This window comes from Anas acuta, chromosome 17, assembly GCF_963932015.1.
Source record: "Anas acuta chromosome 17, bAnaAcu1.1, whole genome shotgun sequence".
NCBI classification, from domain to species: Eukaryota; Metazoa; Chordata; class Aves; order Anseriformes; family Anatidae; genus Anas; species Anas acuta.
The window spans coordinates 4,072,500-4,097,013 of NC_088995.1; the positions used below are offsets into that span (position 1 = coordinate 4,072,500).

The following is a 24,514-nucleotide window of genomic DNA, read 5'->3' on the forward strand; positions in this document are numbered from 1 at the left end:
AATTTATGCTAATTCTTTAAAAAGCAGAGCAAGTTATGTTTTCATTCCATTATGTTCAAGTATGAGACACCAAAAACAGGTTAAGATGGGTAAAAAGACTTAAACAGCAGCTACCCTCTCTCTCTATCGTTCCTTCCAAAAAACAAACAAACAAAAAAACAAAAACAAAAAACAAAAAAACAACACATCTAAATCTGGACATTTTCACAAGAAGCAATGGAGTTCTCTAAATTCTTTCCCTAAAACATTTAACACTAATCACAATTAAAAAGTGCAGAATGGAGCTTTCCAAACTCATACTATGAAGAAAGTTTAAAACAAAGGTTTTGTTTTTAAATCTGAAGAAGTCGACTACAGTGAGATGTGATAATAACCTTCAAATATATGAGCAAAAATGTAAGTCAGTGAGAAAATGAATGCAGCCTTCATTTTGCTGTACACACAAATGAATAGCAGTAGACAAGTTTCTGGGAGACAATATATTTTCCAATGTGACAGGAACATTAGCAATTCAGCAGTTCAACTCATCAGCTAGCTATCACAAAAAGGACAGTCCTCCACCTCCTAACTCTCAAATTGTGAGCAACAAAGTTGTGTTTTTGCAACAGAGAACTAATTTTCTGTATTCCAAGATAGTTGTGTAGTCATAATAAGGAGAAATGCTAAGTAGATTAGTGGACAGTAGAAGGCCTCACTGTTCCAAAATAAAGTAGAAGTTTGAGAGAAATAGGATGAGCAGTGTGAGAAGAGTTAAACAATGTTCACAAGTTCTCAAAAAATAAGAAAGGAGAAATTAAAAGGTTGGAAAAAGGAAAAATTGTACATATATGGTGTAGAGGAGTGTTGAGTAGCTTGTGAACCTGTAGTACTCAGCCAATGAGGAAACAGGGGAGGTGATCAGGCATCAGGTAATAGGGAATACAAGGTTATGATTTATTTGCTGGGATGCGCTCCTGATTGACAGGACGCCCGCCATTGCAATCGTGAATAAAATAGCTTCACAGAAGATCCTGTCTGAAGAAAATTATTTGAGATTTTTCTCACAATATTCCCAATAAGACCCTCCTTCCCAATATTCTCCTTTATCCTATCAGCCAACTCCTCCAAAAACCCTTAATGGACAAAAATTTCATTTCATCTAAAGCTGGATCAGGGGTTCTGTCAGTTCATTTCTTTAGATTAGACCAATGTGATAGCAAACATCTCCTTTTGCACATTTAGGCTTCGGTCTGCAATTCCTAGCTGCAATATAGTATGCCCCTTGCTCAGGTTTAAGAACAGGCGAGAGTTCTGCCCTGGAAGAGCACAGGTAGGATCTATTCCTGCACTGAAGCTGGATTGATGATATTTCTAGAACCCTTTCAACCCTCCCTGCTTTCTGTTCTCCCCCAGATATCTATTGAATCACAGAGATTCCCCCACTAAGATGAACGTACATCAAGAAGCCACATGGAGACCAGAAGCATAAAGGCAGAACAGACAAATAGAGTAATCTATAAAAGTCCTCCAACTTTCTCAATCAGGTTTTACAGCTGTGAATGGTTTTTCTCTTTCATATCAAATCTGTTCCAATCAGCAAGATTTATTTCTGTTCATCTCTCACTTAAATCCCACCCCTCTCCTCATTCCTACCATCATTCCCCTTCATCTCTATGCAGTTCATAGGATCATTGAATGGCCTAGGTTGGAAGGGACCTCAAGGATCATCTAGTTCCACTCCCCTGCCATAGGCAGGGATGCCACCCACTGATCAAGTTGCTCAGGACCTCATCTAACCTGGTCTTGAACACCTCTGGTGATGGGGCATCCTCAATCTCTCTGGGCAACTTGTTCCAGTGCCTCACCAACAGACAACCTTCCTAGAGAAAGGCTGCAGCACTATTTTGCTTTGATTTTACTATTTGTCTGATATTGACATATTAAGATGTTTTATTTTTCCTGCTCTTTCATTTTTCCAGCTGATCCATATCCCCTGAATCACTTAAACATAATGGAAAACACTGTCATCAGTTTGAACACACTTCTCTACTCATTCTGTCCATAGGGCTCCTGCATACCAAAACATTGTATATTTCTTTAGATTTCATCTCCAAGTGTTTTTCTGGTAAAAAAGATACACACTCCAAGCAAAAAATACATTTGCTATCTCATCTCTAACCTCCATAATCTCACGACGCTGGCTTTTAATACCTACGATTTCAAGCCGTTCCCATACTGCCCAATTTGAGTTGACTCCGGAGATCGCTTGGCTGATTTGCCAAATTGAATAACACTGGCAGCTTCATCTGGAACGAGAGACAGGTAGCAAATCCAAAGTTTGTTTTAATATACACAGAAGCGCATATTACAATGACGAAGAAGTTTGTATTTAAATAGCACAGAAGGACTGCTGCACGGAAGAGGCCTGAAGTCCAAGCCAAGGTCTCACCCTGAAGTTCTGCCATCCAGCCCTGTAAGAACTACACTGGTCAATGACACTGGCATCAGAAGTTTTGTACAGATGCTGTTATGCTGACAAAAAGAGTTTTAAGTTTCAGACTAGACCAGTACCCCATCTGAACTGGGTAAGGATGTTTTCTTTTTACAAAAAAGAAAAAAAAAAGTCAATAAGATGATCTGTTGTGTTAATCACAATTCCCAATGTGCTCATAAATAAACCAAAATCCAACCCTGGGACACTGCAGCTCTGGTTCTACTAACACCACAGATAAAAACCCTTGGTACTAGGGCATACGTCACTAACACAGAAAGGTCTTGAATTCAGGATAAACTGAGCACATTTTCTTTATGGAGCTGAGCTGAACACTACTACCAATTAATGCACTAGCAAGACAAAAACTATTTTTTTTGCAGCAGATTCCTGGACAACTGACAGCAAGACAGCTGTATTCAAGCAGTACTAGCAAATACCACAGGAAGCCAGAGCATTTTATTAGCACAGGACTAAACAAAAGGATATGATAGTTTCACAGATGAGAGGGATTGTCATTTTTAGCTCAAGCCTTTCCATTGTTCAAGGTATAAAGCCTTTTAATATCATCCATAGGACAGAACAATTGTACTCCCTTCTGCCAAGAGATAGCAATCGTTTCACCATAGAATTTACTGGGAGAAATGCAATGCAATTCCAGAGATGAGGGAACATGAAGTGCCTTAACAGGAACAATCCTTCAAACAGGAAGGCTAACAACAATTACTGCCCTCAACGCACATACAAGCTGCAAGGGAGGAGGGGACAACTATTGCAAATACAAATTTTGACTGGATCACAGTACTTCTTCCCTTTCCTCAGCCTCCTATGGTGTTTTCTTGCCAGCCAAAGCAAACATTAGAAGATTATCTCATATTTGGAGATGTGGATTTTATTGTTATTATTATTGTGTTAGTTTTAAAGCCTAGTCAAACAGGGGTATATGGGATATTCTAAGAAGAGAATATTACTGCCCCCTCTCCCCTTGCTGTACTAAAAGCTGTATCAACAGCTATTTTTAAGAACAAATTCAGAAGCCTAAAAAAGGAAAGGAGTAATTGCCTGGCGCATTTCCTCACTCAGACAAGGTGAACATATGGTTTATCATTCAGTGGTGGAGACCTAAAGCCACCCTAAAAAGGTGATTCTTCTTGGGAAGAGAAGGATAAACAATACCCAGAAGAGGGGACTCCTGAAGGGTGAGGGAGCTTCTCTCTCTGCTACAGTTTGTCTTTGGGAGAAATTTAGTCTTTACACTCCTCCAAAAAAATCAAGGTATAAATTTATTTTTTTTTCCCAAATTTTTAGTTAAGGCTCTACAGGGAGTTTCACTTACAACTATTTTAGTCACACTGTGTTCATTTTGTTGTGTCTCAGAGTTACTAGACTTTAAAAATAAACTCCCTGGCAACAAAAAGAGGGTTGATGTGATCTGTGCCAAACAGACAAGAAAAAAAAAAAAACAAAAAACAATCTGAAGGAATTCAGTGAAGATGGCAGATTGATATTCAAAGCCCAAGAAAAGGAATCAGGTCCTGCACTTGGAGTACAACAACCCCATACAATGTCACAGGCCGGGGGGAAGAGTGGCTAGAAAGCTGCATGGTAGGAAGTGACCTGAAGGTATTGGTTGATAGCCGGGTGAATATGAGCCAGGAGTGTGCTCAGGTTGCAAAGAAGGCCAACAGCAGCCTGGCCTGTATCAGAAATAGCATCACCAGCAGGACTATGGAAGTGATTGTTCCTCTGTACTCAGCTCTGGTGAGGCTGAACCTCAAATATTGTATTGAGTTTTGGGCCCCTCACTACAAGAAGGACATTGAGGTGCTGAAGTGTGTCCACAGAAGGGCAACAGAACTGGTAAAGGGTCTAGAGAACACCTCTTGTAAGGAGTGGTTGAGGGAACTGGGGCTGGAGAAAAAGTGGCTTGAGGAGACCTTATCACTCTAGAATTATCTCAAAGAAGGTTGTAGTAGAGTGGGTGTTGGCCTCTTCTTCCAATCAAGAAGTGATGTGACAATAGGAAATGGCCTCACGTTGCACTAGGGAAGGTTGAGGTTGGATATTAGGAAAAATTTCTTCACTGAAAATGTTGTGAGGCATTGGAACAGGCTGCTCAAGGAAGTGGTTGAGTCACCATCCCTGGAGGCATCCAAAAGACAGGTAGACGTGGTGCTTAGGGACATGGTTAGTGGAAGACTTGGCAGTGCTAAGTAAAGATTTGTACTCATCTTGGAGGTGTTTTCCAACCTAGGTGTTTCTATGATTCTAAATTAAAAAAAAAAATAATAATCCTAGTAAGAAACATCAAACAGCTGGGATATAGAACTGGGGGATAAAGCTGTTTATTTCTGGAGTGTTGCCCTCACCCAAGTCCTTGACAAATACATTAAACAGCACTGGTCCCAGTACCGGCCCTTGGGGGACTCCGCTGGGTGCAGGACTCCCACTGGACTCCATCCCATGACCACAACTCTGCCTTGTTCCCTCCCCGCAGTGCGTGCGGTCTGTGCACAGTGCACGTGTGCACGCAGAGTATCAACGGGGTGTTCCTGGGTGTGCTCGCAGTGGGTGTGCATCAGCTGCGTGCACGTGGCGTGCAAGATTTCCAGTCAACTTTTTCGTGGGCCAGCGGAAAAGCAGGAAGAAGCTCTGAGATCTTTCATTACCTTGACAACTACAGATACAAACCAACTATCTAAGGGAAATGACTGAGCACAGCTCATTATTGAGAAACCAGTTTCATACAAGTTTCTCAAGAAACCAAAGATTTATTTCAAAAATACATCAACACAAGAGGAAACTTCAGTGTGCTAACAAGACTGTAGACACACTTACCCTTAGAGATATGCAGACCACTCTTCTGACACTGGTCCTCTAAGTGTCATTGACTACACACAAAAACATGTATGTGTGCTTTTAAAAAAACTGCCAGAATCCCAAATACATTTAAACATTGTTTTTCAAAGTATGTAAAACGAAAGCACTTTGGAGCTCCCAAACTTCAAAATATAGCTAAAGCTTACTAGAGCTGGGATAAAAAGCAAGTTAAAGACTCATTTGTTTCTATCATTTAATAATACAATTACAGATTACTTCCTAAGTTAGTTGTAAGACTTCAATCTACAATCGGTTTTTGAGTCATTATAATCATGCAACACCTTGAGAGTCCAAACAGTAGGTTAAATTTCTCAAATCTAAGTATCCTCAGCAATGACACCACTGATAATATGAGAAATCTCAACCTGAGATGTGCAGCATAAGATCTAGAGTTTGGTTTTCTAATTGTCTCTTATTTAGTAGTCCCCCATGAAAAAGCTAACCTTTTGAACCAGTGCTATGAGCTTTATATTTTATAATATATTTTTATATTTCCCTGCGGGATGCACTGCTTTTTAAAAATTATCTGTACCATGATGACACTGAATCCTCAAATATTTTGAAGGATTTTTGACTCTACAGCATAAGGTAGGAAGACTGCAGTTTAAGTAGGAGCTGCCATCTTCAAGATGCAAAGAAGTTGGTATGGATTAAGAGTACTGTTCAATGATGCTAAAGCATTGCAAGAAGTCTTTACTTCCACTAGATCCGACAGACATCAGTTCTTATGATGAGGCAGACTTGCATTTATTATATTCTTCTCATGCTCCTAAGAGTTTATATTGTTAAATATTGATCTCTACCACAATGATAATGATGAAAGAACAGAAAAATGCTTTCGAAGTCAAGTTTGACGTTTTTGTCACGGCACACTTTCATACTGGAGACAAGATTAACTAATCGCTCAGCAGCCCCTAACATGCTCAGAAACCTTTTCCCTTTTCTGGCTACGTTATTCTCCCTCCAGCCCCAAGGCCAACTTTGGTATGCTGGAAAACTACAGACCAGGCTGACTCATCTCTATGATGCAGCACAACAATTTTGTTAATTTTACTCCAAACTGAAGAGGTGAAGAGTTTGATAAGTGATACTGCTTGAAAAAGGCAGTGAAGAGGCAGGAACACATACCCAGGCACATAACTTCCCTCTTTCAACAGGACCAAGCTGTTAATTCAGTTTCAGCCATAAAATGAAACCTCATCTTGAAAATATAAATGTAACTTGTGTCACTTACTTGAATCCATTCCAGCTCCATCATCCAAAAAACACAGCATGAATCCACCTCTCAGGTCTTCTCGTCGTTCTATGAGAGAAGAATTTTTCAATACTCCCATACAGAAATTCGAGCTTCATAAAATGGAATCAAACTAAACAGTGTTCACGAGAAAAGTAATGCAATAAACTGGACTTTCATAAACCTAATACGGCTATGGTCTAAAAAAGGCACCTTTTTTTTTTTTTTTTTTTTTTTAAATAACAGAATGACTAATTTCTCCTACACTTTAACTTCTATGTAAATATATGCTACAACAACGGTGTATTGTAAAAGCGGGTTTCCTGAACACCCAGTACAAATTGCTGTTTACTTTGTTATCTAACCTCATCTGAAAACTGGTCTAGCAAACTTGCCTCAGTTACTTATGAAGTCACTACTTTTTGAAAGATAACAGACATCGGGGCACAGGACAAAAAGCAAAAGGCATAAACACCTTCACTCTCGTTCTACCAGGCGCAACACACATTTGCAGCCTAAATCCAAGTTTTAACTTGTGACTTGGCTGATGACATGCAATGAAGCAGCAGGAGTGACTTACCAGTATAAATGTCTATTCGTGTGGCATCTGCATCTCTACAAAGCAATAAAAACGCAGTCAGTACTCAAATAGAGATGAAGCTAAAAGCCAGGCACATGCAATAGTTTCCAAGATGAACCAACGGCACAGATCAAAGTCCACAGAGGCATAGCAGACAGCTCTAACGAACAAATAAAACACACACTGTTCCAGTTTTTGCCTATTTGAACCCAAACTCAAACAAAAAACATTGTTACTATACAGAATTAAACCTAGTTACAGTGAATATCAGTGACTTTTTAACCAAAATCATGCTAAGGAAAAAAAGAAAGAAGCACACATTTCTGAGCTCCCTCTTGTATGCAATCAACACCTAAACTTTTTTGGTCAAGCTATTCTAGGAAAAGCTTAGTAACTTCTGCATGAAAGTCCATCTAAATACATTCACGTTTGTCATAGGAAACTGTCATTAAAAGATCATTTAATTAAAGGCATTCATATGCTCTATCCTCCTGTATATTGGAAAAAGTAGCACATACAGCACTGTTGCCACCTTCTCACACCAATTTTTTATCTTATTTTTTGCCAAGTGCAATGTAGACCTTCACATATCTTTGGTTTACTGATCAGAAGAGTGCAGTTGTGCTACTGCAATAAAACCCTACTTCCTAAATGCCAAGTCACCTTGTTTCATAGCTGTATCTCTAGTCGAGTAAAACTACTTTTCCCAGAAGGCTAACAGTGTATAAGCACAGCTCCTCCTCTAGGAAAACAGAGATAAGGAGTTTGAAAATAAAAAAAGCCTCAGTCTAAAGTAAGCTACATTATGTTGTAGAAAAAGTGAAAATAGCAACAGCTGCTGATCTGAGTTAAAACGCAGTTCAATACATAGGCGCAGAGTCCTGGCTAGCTTCCTACAAAGACTTTTTCCAACAAATAAATTTTTCAGTTCAGCTCCTTACATTACTAACCGCATAGTGTGACGATTCATGCTTGAGAGAAAATAATCTCAAAACATTTCCACAGTATCACATCATAATATTTGATGAAGCTGAAGGAATAAATATGCAAGGCTTGGTACGCCACCATAGACTGCAGTATGAGAAATGTGGCCTAAAACCTCTAATTTCCAAGTACCAAGTCTCTCAATTATCACAATTGCTCTACTTGTTCTTGCTCTATTTTTCAACATCCCACTTCTGATTTCATTTTCATCCTATCACTACCAGGAGCCAAAGATTCTTGAAGGATCTTAAAGTCCCTAGCTCCAGTAATCACTATTTTACCAATTTCTTTAAACAAAAAGGAAGCGTAGCTGAGGGAACTAGGATGGTTTGGTCTGGAGAAGAGGAGGCTCAGGGCAGACCTCATTGCTCTCTGCAACTACCTGAAAGGAAGCTGTAGGGATCTGGGGGTCGGCCTCTTCTTGCAAGTGACCAGTGATAGGACAAGAGGGAATGGCCTCAAGTTGCACCAGTGGAGGTTCAGGTTGTAAAATAGGAAACATTTCTTCTCAGAGAGTGGTCAGGCATAGGAATGGGTTGCCCTGGGAAGTGGTGGCATCACTGTCCCTGGGGGTGCTTAAGGAAAGGCTGGACGTGGTACTCAGGGACACGCTTTAGTGGGTGACAGTAGTAGTAGGGTGATGATTGGACCAGATGATCTTGTCTTTTCCAACCTTAATGGTTTACATAATCTGCTATTGATATTTACACTAAACCATGATGAGGTTTTCTATTTTTGTTTTTCTTGAAGTCTACTAGAAATGAAAATTGCTCAAGATCTCCTAAACAGACAGACTAATTAAATCTTTCCTGAATCTCCCTTGGGAATTAGGCAATCTCAGAAACATACCTGGCATTATCCACAAGTTCAGCAAGGGCACCAAATAAGAACTCATGGGTAGTTCTGCAACAAAACAGAATCAGCAGGGTTACACTGACACGGAAGAGAGACCTTTGATTAAACACTAATCTCAAACATATTTTAAACAAGTCAAATCATGTTTACAATACCAATTGCTACTGACACAAGGCTAAAAATTAGTGTTTTACTATCTGCTGGGAGCAGAAGCTCAGCAGAGATGCCCAATGGAGTCCATTTCAGCAAACCTCATTCTCTTTATGTTCTGAAAAACATCGTGTGGTAAATGCAAGCATTCCTAGCAGACATAACAGAGAAAGTTATTGACCTGTGAAGGAGTCACTGCCTATGAATAAGACAACAATTCATAAATCCTCAATCATTCACCACATTGCCAAGTCTCTTTGTGGCAACTAAACACAGTCTGTATGTAAAATATGGACAGATTTATATTACACATAAAGTCCACCTCTACCATGCACATATTCACATAGCAGAAATGATTTCTAACATGGAGAAATTTCCAGATCCTGCTAGACCTCCAATAGATGCAGCTGCTCCTAGTTCAGGAAAAGACAATCTTCTGCTACCGCTGTACCACACCACCTTCCAAACTCGATGCTAAAATCATCCAGACAGCTGCCACTAGCACAGTCACAAAAGCTATGTTTAGCTTCTCGCCTTTGAACTACCACGTTTTATAAGCAGCACCCATAAAAAGGCTTTAGTTATGCACCTTAACCTTGATAAAAACAAAACACAAAACATGATGAGGAAACAGTAAAGCTAGTAAAGTGATTCCAATATGTTGCCCGCAACATTAATGTAGTATCTCCACTGAAGGCCCTTGATGCACTTCTTGATGCATTTTCAAAATCCAACAATTATTTCACGTGTAGATGAGATGTATCTACCCTTATCTATTAACTGCAGCTACAAAACCTGGAGAAACAGTTGATCTTGCTGAACCAAGTAATTTAATCTACCCAAGAAGGATTTATGCAGTTTATTTTTCCTCTAGGATGGCTGATGAAGAGACTGAGTCCTCAGAAGATGTTTTTTATCTACGTATTTGAGTTTGTATGAAACCTCTTCACATACAACCTGTTTTCACTACTACACAAAAATGCCAAATTATACCTAAAATCAGACTACCATACCGGTCAGAAAGTCACATCAGAAGCTCAGACCTGGTACTCCTTCATTTGAGCAGGATTTCCCGTGCACATATATGTATTTCAAGTGCTCCCTATCATTTAGTTTAACTCTACAAATCAACATCCCAGAAACACATTTAAAAATTAGCCTGTATCAGGGAAAAACCACAAACAAATGGATTCTGTAGCACTAGTAAATATGCTTTGTAAATATCTTTCACTCTACAATTTAAAGAACGCTTAAAATCAAGGAAAAATGTTCACAGGGATTTCCAAAGAAAGATATTGGAACAAAATAGCTGAAGAAATATCAGAAGATAAGAAAGGCGAGAGAAAACATTATTCCTAAGTAGCATGACACCATACCCAACTGAAACACCTACCAAAAATAGAATCTCTTATGCTGACCAGGTAAAGTGAAACCTTGCTACAAGCAAGCAGAATCAATTCAAGCTATTTACCACTAACAAAAGTGTATGTACACTATAATATACTTAATGCAAGGCAATTAATCTCAACACTAAGACTTCTGAAATGTCCCAAATTATCTTGTCAATATCTAACTGAAGTCACACGTAGAGCTTGGCCTAACAAAAACCATGATCTCGCCTTACAACCAAGTGTGCCTAAAATACCTAATGTACATCATTATCAACTGGTAGCAATCCTCTCCCCATCCTCTATAAATTGCAATAAAAAAGGACTATTTTATTGCAACATAAGTGTCAAAAACATACTGTTTTTGAACTGTTGGTTCCTTATCCAAGGATAAGCTGCTGGTAAAATTGAGGCTGTACAACCTTGTACATAACCTGGACATACTTAAGCATAAGCTAGATCATCATCATCGGAGGCAATACCAACATCAATCAAAGCACGAGAAATACAACTATCACGGATCATAAGACTGCTTAAATGAAACGTGGGGAGTCAGGAAGAAAGCATTATAAAAATCTGCAGCCTCAGTGAAAACTTGGCATAAGTGGGTTGACTTTGAACCCTCTTACAACTTCTACCTTTCATTCAAGGCAGCTCCATCCATGCAGGAGGCCAAACTGGGCAAGGAAGAACAGAACAGGGACATCTAAGGCTGCCAGTATATCTATTCAAATACGGGTTACAAAAGTCAAGTCAGACAACTCCATAGAACGTGACCAATTTCAAGCATGTCTACAAACCATTTAGAGTAGCATACCAAGGGGTGGGAATGAAAAAAGAAATAGGCAGCTTATGTTCTGAGTTCAAGAATCATTCCTGTTTGAACCCAGCTGGACTTCCAATCCTACATAGTCAGACAAGTACCTAATAACTAATGAAAGATGTAAGACTTTATGTTTGTGCTGAAGGAGGCCACATCTGGGAAAATATTTAAGTTGGAAGTTTGGCATCAGTGTCAGAAACAAGAACTATCCTCTTGTTACTGCATTGTTTCAAGCCAAAATACAGAATATCCACAAGTAGAAATGTGAGGGCTTGACAGCTGGGGAGATGTTGTTTGTCTATTACTCGTATTCCTCAAGTCCACCGTTCAGTTATTCTGAAATCTTCTCATCTGAGTGAGCTTCTACTCAAGCTGTGTTTAACAGGGGAGTTCTGGTTACAGAAAAAAAACCCTCAAGTTCAATCACAAGTTAACTCTTTCTATACAACACTGAAGACAATTTCCACTCTTCAGATTTTAACAAGCTCCTTCAATCGTGCATTAGAAATATTCAAAATATACAAAAAAAGTTGGCTGAGATGAGATGCATTTTTGTTATCATCTCAATGAATAGCCCTGGAAGCATTTTAAAGTGGCAGCATCTCGTTTTCAAGGAAAAAATCCCAATCATTGTTAAGACAGGTAGGTAGCTTTGGGAATTCACCCTAAAGACCATTGTCCTGGTTTCAGTTAGGACAGAGTTAATTTTCTTCCTAGTAGCTGGTAGAATGCTATTTTTTGACTTAGGATGAAAAGAGTGCTGATAACACCCTGATGTTTTGGTTGTTGCTGAGCAGTGCTTAAACCAAGCCAAGGACATTTCAGCTCCTCACTCTGTCCTGCCAGCGGGGAGGCTGGGGGTACAGAAAGAGCCGGGAGGGGACAGACCCAGGAAAGCTGACCCAAACTAGCCAAAGGGGTATTTAATACCATCTGGGGTCATGCTAAACAAGATATAAGGGTGACTAGCCGGGGGGGGGGGGGGGGGGGGGGGGGGGGGCCTGGCTGCTCAGGGTTAGGCTGGGCATCGGTCAGTGGGTGGTGAGCAATTGCATTGTGCATCACTTGTTTTGTACACATTATTATTAGTAATACTATTATCATCATTATTATTAGTAGTATTATTGTTATTTTCTGTCTTAATACGCTGTCTTTACTCAACTCACAGGCTTCACTATCCCGTTTCTCTCCCCCATTCCAGAGAGGGAGCAGGAAGGGTGAGCGAACGGTTGTGTGGTGTTTAGCTGCCGGCCAGGTTAAAACCACAACAATCATGCACTGGTAATTTTCATGTGCTTATGCTCTCAGGCTTTCATTACAGCATAATGACATTATAGCATAATATACAGGAACTTTCACATAGCTCAATTATTCAAGTTCCATAAAAGCACTTGGAATAACATCAGTGTTATTTGAGAAATAAATAAAAAAGCAACTGAAATGCTTCAGGTACATCCTGTCAAATTTGCCACGAGGCATGGAAGCATTATGAAAGCATTCAAAATATCAGCTGTAAGTCCTCAAGTTTTCAGGAGCCAGTTTATCTGGTCCTCAAAGCACTTCGGAGCATACCCTTAGATATATCACAACTTATCTCTCCTTCAAAGAGCCTAAAAAAGGAGCAAATACAAGTCACGGTTTCCTTCTGCTGCTCAACACTGAGGGCTGACTTTGAACTACAACTTAAAGAAATTCTACCTCCACGTTATGAAACATCTTTTGACACTGAAGTGAAATTTGAGATGGTATAGTTTTCCTCAGAGAGCAAAGTATAGTTTATAGTATAATTTGAGATGGTATAGTTTTCCTCTGAAAGACAAGCCTGCATCATCAAAAACCTTATGCTGTTGTTGTATGTTGGGTTGTTTTTGTTGGTTGGCTTGTTGGGTAAAGATAGAAGTTGTTTATTTGCTGTTTGTTTGGTTTTGATTTTAAAAAGTATTTCCATTCTTTTCCACTGCTCTTTGTAAGGCAGTATTGGCTTATGCACTGATCCCCACGATCTCAGAAGGCTCTTCACTCACAGTGGATGACAAGCCCTGGCTTTGGCTTATTCATGACCGATAGCCTCCAACTCCTCCTAACAATTTTATAACGCAGCATACTACAAGGAGACCAGCAGCGTATGCAGGACAAGAAGTACAGTGGCAATACTAAATAACTTCATTACTTTAGGGCAGGAACAACACCTTCAGTCTTTTCTGTGGCACAGACTTCATCTTCTTACGAAACAGCCAGAATCCTGTTGCCCTACAGGCAAATACAAGCCACCGCCAGGGCAACGTTGTAGTTTTCTAACACGTATGAACATATATATGCCTTCCACAACCAGACATGAGAATTTCACATGGCAGTAACAGCACCAGGATCTTGACTCAATGTTGTATTATCTTCGGGCACCAGACTGGTTGCTTCATGTGCAACTGCTACAGGCCAAACCAGAGAACAAAGCCACTGGACATGGAACCAAGGGTGACATCTGGCTGTTACCATCTTACTCTTTTGTGCAGAACCTCTTACTTTCCTTATAGCAAGAAGAATTTGATGACGTTCTTGGCACACGTGAGATTTGTCTGAGTAGTTCCTCTTGTAGCCATATCTTGCATCACCAACACAGTCAGATCTGCTTCAAAAATCAAGCTGGCCAGTTTTGTGCATTAGTAGTCCTTAGACTGCTGCAGACCACTGAGGTCCCTCGTTCTAAGCTTGCCTTCATACACTGAAAGTAGCGTGCAAGGGATGAGGTGGCTCTTGGTATCTTCTGATGCTAACGTTCAGAGTCAACTCTTCCATAAAACGTTAGAAGACAACCTGACGCTGGTCTTCAGTTGATCAAAACGAAGAGATGCCAAGTGTTTCTTCATGTTTCTTCTCCAAGACAGTTTGGCCAGGGTGAGCTCCTTCCTTAAACTCTTCTGTTCATGACACAGCAATATTACTGTGTTTTGTTGTTTTGTTTTTTTCCAGGCATGTCTCAGGTGGACGCTTAGCCATGTTAAGCACCCGTTCCCAGCGGCACTTCTCATTTCCTAGCCATCCATTCCAAAGTAATCAATTTTAAAGCAGATGAAATTTTGTCTCTTCCCTGGAGATTTTGTACTGGGGACTCTACAGCGAAAACAGCCGCAGTTCCTTCACGAAGCCCATCCGAAGATTTTCACCATCAGAAACATACCTCTACGAGACATCCAGGCGCAGATAAAACAAGCCGACAGCCGCCTGAAACCCGAGGCTCCTCCGGAGGGAGACGGCAGCAGAAGCCAGGCGGGCCCAGCAGCTGCTCCCTGCGTCCCCCCATCACGCATCCTTCCTCAGGACCTCCGCTGTCCGGATATCACCTCGGTGCCAAGCCTGGGGGGCTCTGCTTCGGGGGCGAAGTTTGTTCACGAAGCTTCCCCCGGGCTCCGCACTTACCTGCCCCGGGGCTCCGCGGCGCTGCCAGCCCTTCCCCACCGCCCTATCGCGCTGCTGGGCCCCGCTCCTGCCTTTTTTTTTTTTTTTTTTTTTTTGCCTTTCTGCCCCACCGCGACGGCTGCAGCTGCGGGTGGTGGCTGCAAAGAGACAGACAGAGCCAAGGCAGGCGGTACTCACGAGTTGGTGTGCAGGTACTCGAAGGTGAGCTGCGCCCGGTTCAGGCTGCTGTAACTGACACACGACATGGCGGCGGCCCGCGTGCGCGCCCTCGAGGCTGCCTCCTCCTCCTCCTTCTTATCCACCACCACCCCCCTCCTCCTCCTCCTCCTTCTCCTCCTCCTCTTCCTCCACACACAACCCCAATCACCGCCCTCGCCGTGAGGTCGCCACCATAACGCACAGATTCCCCCTGTGCTGCTGGGGAAGCCGCTCCCCTTCCCTTCCTTTTCGCTTCCTTTCCTTTTCCCTTCCTTTCCCCTTCTCCTTCCCCTTCCCTCCCCTCACAGCCCCCGCGGCCCAGCTCCCGCTTTGTCTCCGCCACCGTCACGCCCGCAGCCCCCCCCCAGCAACCCCGCAAAAGGCGGAGCCGTTCCCGTTCCCCGCCCGTTAGGGCCGGGCAACGGCCGCCTGACGGAGGAGCCATGGCGGGGGCCGCCTGACGGGAGGCCTCGGCCGGGGAGAGGAGGAGGAGGCGGCCGGTGGGGTGGGGGGTGGGGGGCTCGCGGGTGACGGGACTCGCGGCGACCCCACCGGGGACAAAAAATTGAGGGGAAAAATCAACGGAAACGGGGCCAGCGGCGGCTTCAAGGCTGGCACGGAGCGGGAGGAGCCGCCCCCAAAGCGGGCCCGGGGACCGGCGGCTTCTCCTTAGGGTGACGCCGCGCCTGGGTTTGCCTGCCGGGGGCTGCTGAAAGCTCGGGGAGGCGTTAAGGAGAAGCAGCTGGATGTCTCCACGCTTCTTAAAATATCTTAATAGGGAGGGTATGTAAGCTCGCAAACGGTCTTGTCGCGTTCCTGCGCCTGCGGTTCGTCTGAGCTGAAGCGGCAGAGCAAAGCTGCGCTGCCTTCCTTCTGTCCTGCCTCTCGAAATCACAGGCACCAAGAATGCTGAAGGCCTGAATTGTACTGCTGAATGCGTGGAAAAAAATGCCGAATGCTTCGGAAATGGACTCTGAAACGGGACGGCTGCAGTTGTGTCTTGGATACTAGGAATCCGGGCAATCCAAAGGTCCCAAACTGGAAGGAATTCAGCCTGCAGAAACTGAGGTGGAGCAAACTGCATTGGAGCAAGACACTGAAAAGTTAGATCTAATTATTAAGCTTCAAAGGTGAATGGCTGAGATGTTTGTGTTGCTTGCCTCCCATTTTGTTTTGTAACACCTTCTGGGCTATGTTTTTGTGTGGGGTGTGTCTGTCCCCAGACACATCTCCACGCCAGAGCTGATGATTTTGCAGCTTTTACTTGAGAACTTTGCTTCCCGGCATAGGATTTTTGTTCTGTTCATCCTCAACTCAATCAGTTCAAATCTAAATATTCCTTCCAGTCCGCGAGTCCTGTTATTGCTGCTGGAGCAGAGTGCTCTCTGTATGCTTGTGTAGAGTGACTTTTTGATGACTGCCTATGTGTGTGCAGTGATTCTTTCAGGCCTTCTCTTTGAAAGCTGTGCATGGCAGAACATCCAAGCCGCAGGAATGCATTAGGAAAATTGTTGGCAGTAACAGTGTTTAGGTGTCTGAAGGTTTATGACAAGTATCTGCTTGGGTCTTTTAAAGATTGTAGCATTATCTATTGTACTCAGCTTTCATTGCATCATATTGCACTCAGTATGAGAAGCAGATAGTCAAAAGCAATGCAAACCCAATCAACATAAGGGCAAAGTAGATATCCAAGTACATGTCACTAAGGAACACGAATCTAAAACTTGTATGTCCTGTCAGCCCTGCCCTGTTTGGTACTCAGGATATCCCCTCTTTTCCTAACAGGAACTTTGTGGTAGTCTCATCATCTTATGTTTGGGGAAGAACAACATTCCGTTCCTGACAACAGAGAGTTTAACAGCTTCAAGAGAGTACGGTGTCAGTCTGCAACAGCGCAGTTGGATGCCTTAATTGATGCTGCTATGGAATCCCAGGACTGGGTTGGATGCCAGTCCTTAGCACCTGGCCCATGGGAGAAGACCGGCACATTGCAGTTCCATTTTATTTCGTCAGTCCTCGGCAGGAAATTACTCTTTTCCATCCCACCAATTGGTGGTGTTGACTTCCAAGTCATTTTCATTTTCTCCAACAAAAAAGAAATAAAAAATTCATTTTTACTTTTTCTGTAGCTGCTCTGAAGTAGATTTCAGATATATTTCTGTCTTCTGCTCTTTGGCTTCTCTTGCTGAAGTCTATAAAGGATTATATTGTTGTTCATTAGCCCACTGAGCTGCCAGACATCCAAGGAAGAATGAAATTACCTTTGGCAAAACAACACTGGATCACACCACAGCTCTGATTTGGCCACAACATAGCTATTATTTGATGGGCAGCCTTTCTGACAGTGAATGGAGAGGAGATGCGCTCTTTTTGCGTGTGTGCCACTGCTGCAAACTGCTCAGTTCCTTTGCTTGTGAAATGGAAGTCTTCCCATTGCAAATTCACTTACATCCTTTTCTGGGCATGACTTTTATCTCAGGAACTGTCTCTCCAAACTTTCAGGAGTTCTAGGTCTCTCTATTACATGGTTTTGTCAAACAGCTTTTCTTTTTTTTCCATCTGCCATCAGCACCATTTTCTTGAGATCCTGTTCAGCACATGGGTGTGTATGCAGACATCTTACCCCAGTAGGCAGAACAAATCTGGCATCTTCCATCACTTCCTTTTCCACAGATGTGACAAAGTCATCCACCCCCTCCCTTTTGAGGAGCTATTCAGTTGCAACAGAAAGCAACAGCTTGCTGTGATGCACACAACTAGCCTGATAAATGATCTGTGGAATGGTGGCTCCTCCAGCCAGTGCAGGCTGGGGCGTGAGGCAAACCGTCCTGCTCTTCTTTAACCTGTATTTGAGTTTCTCACACAGAGTTGAATGTGGACATCTCAGTCTGTACAACTTTCCTACTCTGAAGTAATCCCCGAATCCCCTTGGGAAACTAGTCTTTTGAACCCACACTGGTCAAAAGTTGTGTTCCTGGGTTCAGTGAGAGTTCCTACTGAATCCTGCGTAGTGTTTGTTCCTTACTCTAGTGCAGGATTTCCAAAGCATCTTCCTGTTAGCCTGGGTTGTAGCCAGAGGTACTTGGCTATGTTCAACAACAGCTCTGTTGTGTGGCCCCTGTTCTGAAAAGTGGAGGTAACTGCTTGTAATACCTACACAGGCCTTGAATCAACAGATTTGTCTTCTCTAGTTTTTGAGAAACTTGACTTACAAGCCAGTACCCCAGGAGTGAGTTGCTGTAGTGGTGAGTGCTATGGCCTGCACCAGACAAGTGCCATGAGGGCAACAAAGCATCTTTCCCACACTTATTTGAAGTTTCCAAAGCTAGTTAGTGGCTTTATTCTGTGTGTATGGACACAAAGAAACATAAACTTTTGCACTATATAAATGTGCTTTTCCCTGTTGGAGTAGTACCTGCAGTGATGGTACTGGAAAATAAACCTGGGAACCTCACCAGTGATCCTCAGTGGCTTACCAGTGCTTCCTTTATCTTTCCTTTCTCTGGAAAGAAAAATCAGCATCTAGCACTGTCTCTGTGTGCAAAGTCCTCTGTATACATTGTGACAAAAGCTGCTGAAGTTCTCCACCATGTTGTTTTTGCACTGAGTGTTCACTTTCAGTGTACTTATCAAAAAGTTCATCTGCATTACGGGACACAATAACCTAACTTGCACAGATCCCTTTTCTATTGCCCTGGATTTATAGAAGGAATTTCAAAGTATCTTACTTTAATGGGCTGTGAAACATCTTGTGGACTCGCAGCTTTTTGTTCTTTTGTGTTGTGAGGCACGCTGGCTCTGCGCCATGATTCACCCTGGTTACCTTCTGTTACAGATGGACATTCTCCATGCCATGAAATGTGCTGCTCTCAAAACAGGATAAGATATTCTTTAAATGGAGCATGATTGTCTCATTCAAAGAGAGGAGCAACATTATTCAAACCATTCTGACTTTGCCTGGGCATGAGTTATATCTCAGGATCAATCTAAGACAATGCAAGAATGCAAGCCATAAAGTCAGGAATTTAGATAAAAACGAGTGTCTTACCTATAGTTTCTCTTAGCAAGGAGTTCTGCCTTATGTGATCTGGAGTGGACACACTTCTTGTATTCATAATAACATTCGTCCCATCTCTCTGTTGTTCGAGTCAAGTAGCAGAACAATTGGCTGACTAATTCAAAGTAGACATGGAGTGACACCTCTCTTCGTGGAAGACTCTGTTTCTCATTTGTGGGGAGACATAGCTCCTGGCTTTCTCCTTTCTGGAACAGTCATTTAATGAGCAGTCAGCGAGTCAGTCCTTATAAGACATGCAGACCAAGATGTTCAAATGCGTCTACCTAAACGTGTATGGGAGGTCCAACATCCTTTTCCGTAGTGCCAAATGTCAGCCTCGTGCTTGCCTGTCTCATGGGGAAGTCACCCCATGGATTTAAATTAATTATTTCAATCTAGATGCTATTCTCAATAAGACACTGGCTGTCAGAAGTGACTTTGTAAATTAGTTTGCGGAAGAATGGGAAGGGAAGGAATAGATGAGAACAAGGAGACATCCTGAAGGAAGAACCAGGAAATTGTCAGCAGAATGTCTGGATGTTGAGGATCCTCCTTCTGCACCGGTCAGGATTCCCCAATCCTCAGTCTATCTTTCCCTAATGAACTAAGCAAAGGAAGGAATTAACAGACAAGAAAAAAAAATCACAAAATGTCAGTATACCACTTCTTCACCACCTTGGGCTTAAACCAGAAAACGTTCTGTGCCTTTTTGAGAATGATGTACAGAAGAGCCCACGAAAAGCTAGTCTATGTGGAACAGCACTGGAGTCTTAAAAGAATTTAGCTGACAAACTTGGAAGGGTTATGAATGGCATGCACTGATCAGAGATTTAGTTTGGCTAAGTTGCATGATTTCCCCCAGGAATGATGAGAAGGGTCCAAGCCTGAAGGCTTCTTTCCTTCTAAGCTGATTGCATGACATTTTAGTGGCCTCTACCACGATGGGGAAAGGCTTGCGGGCTTCTTAAGAATATGACTAATGAGCAGAATTTATTTTGTTCATGAATAGTTTTTCCTATCTCATTATTTGAAAAGTGTGGACTGTGTTATCTGTTCAGTTAAGTGTTTTCTTAAACCAGCCCCATGGACATGTCTAACAGAAGCAGCTCAAATTATTTCAGTCTGGCAAACTTGCAAGCAACTGAAAACATGATCTTGCCACGATCACAAATCTACTAGTGATTTTGTAGCTTAGGGAAATCTCAGGTGTAGTTGCCTCTTAAAAGTATCATCCAAGGAGATGGGGCTGTGATACAAATGAAAAGCTGAACAGCCAAATGATCACATCTGGAAGAGAACAAAGCGGGGACATTCTAGCAAGGGAGGAAGGCTCTGTAGGCTCTTCCTATAAAAACATCTCTCAGTGACTGTCAACAAAGAACTGCTCCTCTGTTTTATGAATCCTACTGTGTGTTAAACGTCTTTTATCATCTCCGAAGGCATTCATCTACCTTAACTTTAGATGCAGGCAGATACAGTACCCCGGAACTCTAAAATGCCTTTCTGCATCATGTGAAGTTGATGTCAAAGAGCTCATCTGCTTTGGTGGTGGAGGATAAGAGGAGCTACACAGATGCAAAGCATCTTGTCTGCTGTACAGCTGCACGATGCGACTGCAGGAAGCCGATCGATGTGACAACTACAAGCACGTTGCCAAGAGATGGTACATGGAGCAAAAGCACCATAGCAGCTCAGTAAGGGTTGCACCAGCATCGTGTGATCATCTCATGTGATGACTTGACCAGTCCTCAGTAGTCCTGTAATCCCATCAGCGTCTAATCTGGAGGCTGTGTGGAGATGTTGCCATGCTTGTTCAGTACATCCTGAGCTCTTGTTCTTCTTGGAGTCTGTCTTTAGTCTGAGCTAATGATTGAGGTAGTACATGTTCTGAAAGTTAACTCAGATGCTGCAGCAGCTGTGTCAGCAGTTGAACGTTAATGACGTTAAGGGTGACGTTGTGGGCAGGCAGACAGCCCTGGGCTGAGATTAACTGGAGGAACAGCAGTGAAAGAAACCACCAGGTGCTGCAGAAAGTGGAGAGGCTCATGTGGGGCCAGCCCTGACCTGGAGCTAAGCTGCTGGAGGGAGCAACAACCAGAAAGAAGTGTGAGAGGTGGTGTCAGACCTCCCCTGGGTGGAAAGTGAGGGTGGGTGCTGGCTTAGGGATCACTCAGCAAAGCTATTACTAATTAAGGGCTAGGGGGATCGGGTAAAAGGGAAAGAGGCCTTTTCTCCCTCTCTCCCCACATTCATGACCATTGGAGCTGTGGTCAGTGGTGCTGCCGTAGGTCCCCAAGGCTGCCCAGGGCTCCTATCTGCACTGGAGCAGAGTCAGTGGTGCAGCCAGGAGCCAGGAGAAGCTATGGTCGGATACACGCAGCCACCTTCTTGTGGTGTCGATGAGCAGGCTGCACTACACAACTGGTACTGGCGAGATCTCTGTTGCCTGTCTGCACATGGACAATGCGATAGCCAAGCTTCAAGGTTTATGGAACTGTATCTCTGCAGCACGTGCAGGTATTTGGCTCAAATCTGGAGGTACGCCGTGCCAGGAGGAGCACCACCACTCCCAGATGCATGCCACCAGGCCTCTCAGCGCATCTCAGTGCCACCAGCAGTCATCCCAACTCCAAACCCTACATGGAAAAGCTGCCTGAACAATGGGGGAAAACGTCTGCATCAGGAATGACTCAGGACTTTGGTATATCACATCCTTAAATATTTATTTCAGTGATCTTATAAATGTTTTATTTGGAGAAAAATATTGTAATTGGCCAATATTCCACAAAATATAAACATTTTGCTCTAAAACAGTACTTCCTTCCCCTGCTTGCAGAGGTTTTGTTCTTTGCTGATTATACGGTCCGAGCTCTGTGCACGACCAGGGCTTTTCCCCATGCTACAGTCTGTTTACATGTGAATGAAGTCTTAATCCAAGCACTGTAATAGCAAGGGGGAGAAAAGAGGGTTTATCCTTGGTTAATCTTCAAAAATAACTTTTCATCTGACAGTCTTTTCCACTGAAAAAGTTTGCATGTGTGAAGAGTCTAGGAAAATTGAGTGGAAAAGACATCCCTGGAACACCTGCAGTGGCTGTGCAGAGAAGTGAGGACACTTGTCAGGAACAGTAGCTGTGCAAGAGAGGCCACTTGTGCAACACAGGGCTTCTCTGTGTGCTGATTTCATGGCCCAGAGACCCACCAGGCAGTGCAGGCCAGTGCTGAGGATGCTCAGGGTCCTACCCTTGCAGGATTCCCACCGGGGCATGAGGAGCTGGCTCTGCTCTCATTTCTCCCAACCCCGTGGCAGAGCTGTGATCAGACCATGGGGCTGCAGCTATAGGAGCGAGCAGGCAGCAGCCTGGGTGGCTTGCCTTCAGAGTGCCAGGAGCTGGGAGCTGGGCATCTTTTCCACAAGCATTTCCCTGAAATTAGAAGAAAGATGCAGAAACTGGAGGTTGGATGACTCAGGGTTGGGAGCAGTGGTGCACAGCGTGTTGATGTAACCTCTGCCCAGCACAGAGAAGAATGCCCGGCTGAAAGTTCACCACCCCAGCCTGCTACTGAGGTGTAGCTAATGAGTTTAGTGTCAGCTGGATGACCCTGCTGCCAGCAGGAGGGTAAGTCCTTCAGAGAGAGATCAGGCTAGGCATGGTGCGTGGTTGTTAAGGGGACCTGGGCAGGTGGTGTCCTTAGTTGTATGTGGTAGTTGGTGGGACTTGCTGCCTACATTTTTTGCTTCCAGCAGGACCCAGAGTGTCACAGAATCAATCACAGAATTGTAGGGGTTGGAAGGGAGTTCCAGAGATCATCGGGTCCAACCCCCCTGCCAAAGTAGGTTCCCTAGAGCAGGTTGCACAGGTAGGCATCCAGATGGGCCTTGAATATCTCCAGAGAAGGAGACTCCTTCCACTTTGGATGGAAGAAAAAAAATAAAACAAAATTGCTTCAAAGTCACCACCAGCAACTTCTTCAAATGAGGTTTATTTCAGCCTATTGCATCCTTCCCCCTCACTGCGGCTTCCAGCGCTGTTTTTTTGTAGTGTGGTGGGATGGTGGCAGAGGTGGAGAGCAGGAGAGCTGGCAGAGCAACATGAACTGGAGGCAGCTGCTCCCTCCCATCCCCATGGTATGTTGAAAAAGCAGAGAACCGGACCCTTCTGGGCACATCCTTTACCCCCAGTGCTGGGAAAGAGAGTGAGGAGCTGCCTGGGGTGCTGGTTGGAGCACTGCATGCAGCACTTGCTGTGTGATAAGGACCTGTTGGTACCAGCTTTGCTGTAGATAAATTCAGCTCCTATCTACAAAGGGAATTTGAGACAACATATGCAATGGAAAACAGTGTGCTAGCAATCTTTTTGTGTGTAGACAGGGCATTCAGATGCAGTATAGCTCAGCCTGCCTGCAGCAGACCAGACATACCAACAAGGATTAGGAGTCCAGTGCAAGACTTGGCAGAGTCACAGCTGGGCAGGAAGGACTCCTAACCAGGCAGCTGTTTGGTTCTTTCTTATATAAGCTGTCTAGACCAGACAAGAAGAAACGAAGCCAACCCTGGCATAAGACTGCTGCTCCTGCACAGACGGTTTCCAACCTCCGGCTTTCATTTTTGAGCCTGTGCAAAGCAAGAGGGAAGCAGGAGGATGTTAGTAGTCAAGCCAGCTCTGCATCAGAGAAAAGTCTGTGCGCAACTACAAAAATAATGGAAAAGAACAGTAACTGGTGAGATTTATTACAACTAGAAAAACATTTGATGTTTTGCACACAGAAGGTACTGTGTTGCCAAGAAATTTCTTCTCACAGCAAGCCCGCAGATGCTAGGGGACACAGCTCAAGCTGCAGGAGAGCGGAGGATGCTCCTAGGGAGACGCAGCCCAAAAGAGAAGGTGCAAACTCAGAAATGGTTCACCCAAGTTTCCCTGTGACCATTTCAGCGTGAATTCAAAGAGAAAAAGCGACCAGAAAAGAGGCTGCTCTTGAAATATTTCCTGTGACAAATGATATATTTGATATGAAATATTTCACTGTGGCTGGGACAAGTGTGGCCACAAGGGAATAAGAACAACCGGGGCTGTTCACCGGGTGCAGCAAGAGCCCTTTGTCACTGCATCATTGGTCTCAGTAAGGAATACCAGAACCAGTCTCTTACAGGTTGTCCACGACACTACAGGCTTCCAGCCTTTTCGGAGCAGCGTGCCGTGAGCGCCTGTGGTGCCGTTTCTTGCTGCCCGAGCCCGTGAGAGATCAGTTGCTGGGAAATGGGGTGCATGGGACCCTGCTTCGGTGAGTCTAGGGGAAGCAGGTTTGCTCCCCTGCCCAGCCCTGGAGGAGAAATGCGTGCAGCCTCCTTCCCTGCGGAGAGTGGGGCCTGGGGTAGCCCTGGGCTACCATTTTGTGTTCCTCCTGTAGCCCTTGTGACCCTGAGGATCTTCCCCAAACCCATTTCTGTAAGAAGAGCAGTGCTGGATGAAGCCAATTTTTA

General features: G+C 43.6%; 1 protein-coding gene and 1 long non-coding RNA gene across 4 annotated transcripts in view; one reads left to right on the forward strand and one right to left on the reverse strand.

Annotated features, from left to right (window-relative positions):
- Nucleotides 1–24,514, reverse strand: part of MORC2 (MORC family CW-type zinc finger 2) — a 54,423-nt gene that overhangs the window by 23,806 nt on the left and 6,103 nt on the right. For 2 of the 3 annotated variants that reach the window (XM_068653983.1, XM_068653982.1), the window contains exons 1-5: nucleotides 14,956–15,090; nucleotides 8,998–9,051; nucleotides 7,165–7,199; nucleotides 6,585–6,653; nucleotides 2,195–2,285 (exon numbers count right to left, since the gene is read on the reverse strand). In XM_068653983.1, coding sequence (XP_068510084.1) covers nucleotides 2,195–2,285; nucleotides 6,585–6,653; nucleotides 7,165–7,199; nucleotides 8,998–9,051; nucleotides 14,956–15,023 — 317 coding nt within the window. In that variant the 5' untranslated portion in view covers nucleotides 15,024–15,090. Of the gene's footprint in view, nucleotides 1–2,194; nucleotides 2,286–6,584; nucleotides 6,654–7,164; nucleotides 7,200–8,997; nucleotides 9,052–14,955; nucleotides 15,091–24,514 lie in introns of those variants that run through there. The other variant, XM_068653984.1, reaches the window with a different exon arrangement.
- Nucleotides 15,309–18,945, forward strand: LOC137841258 (uncharacterized). The gene is made up of 2 exons (XR_011088508.1): nucleotides 15,309–16,106; nucleotides 16,762–18,945. It is a non-coding gene; the product is annotated as an uncharacterized lncRNA (long non-coding RNA).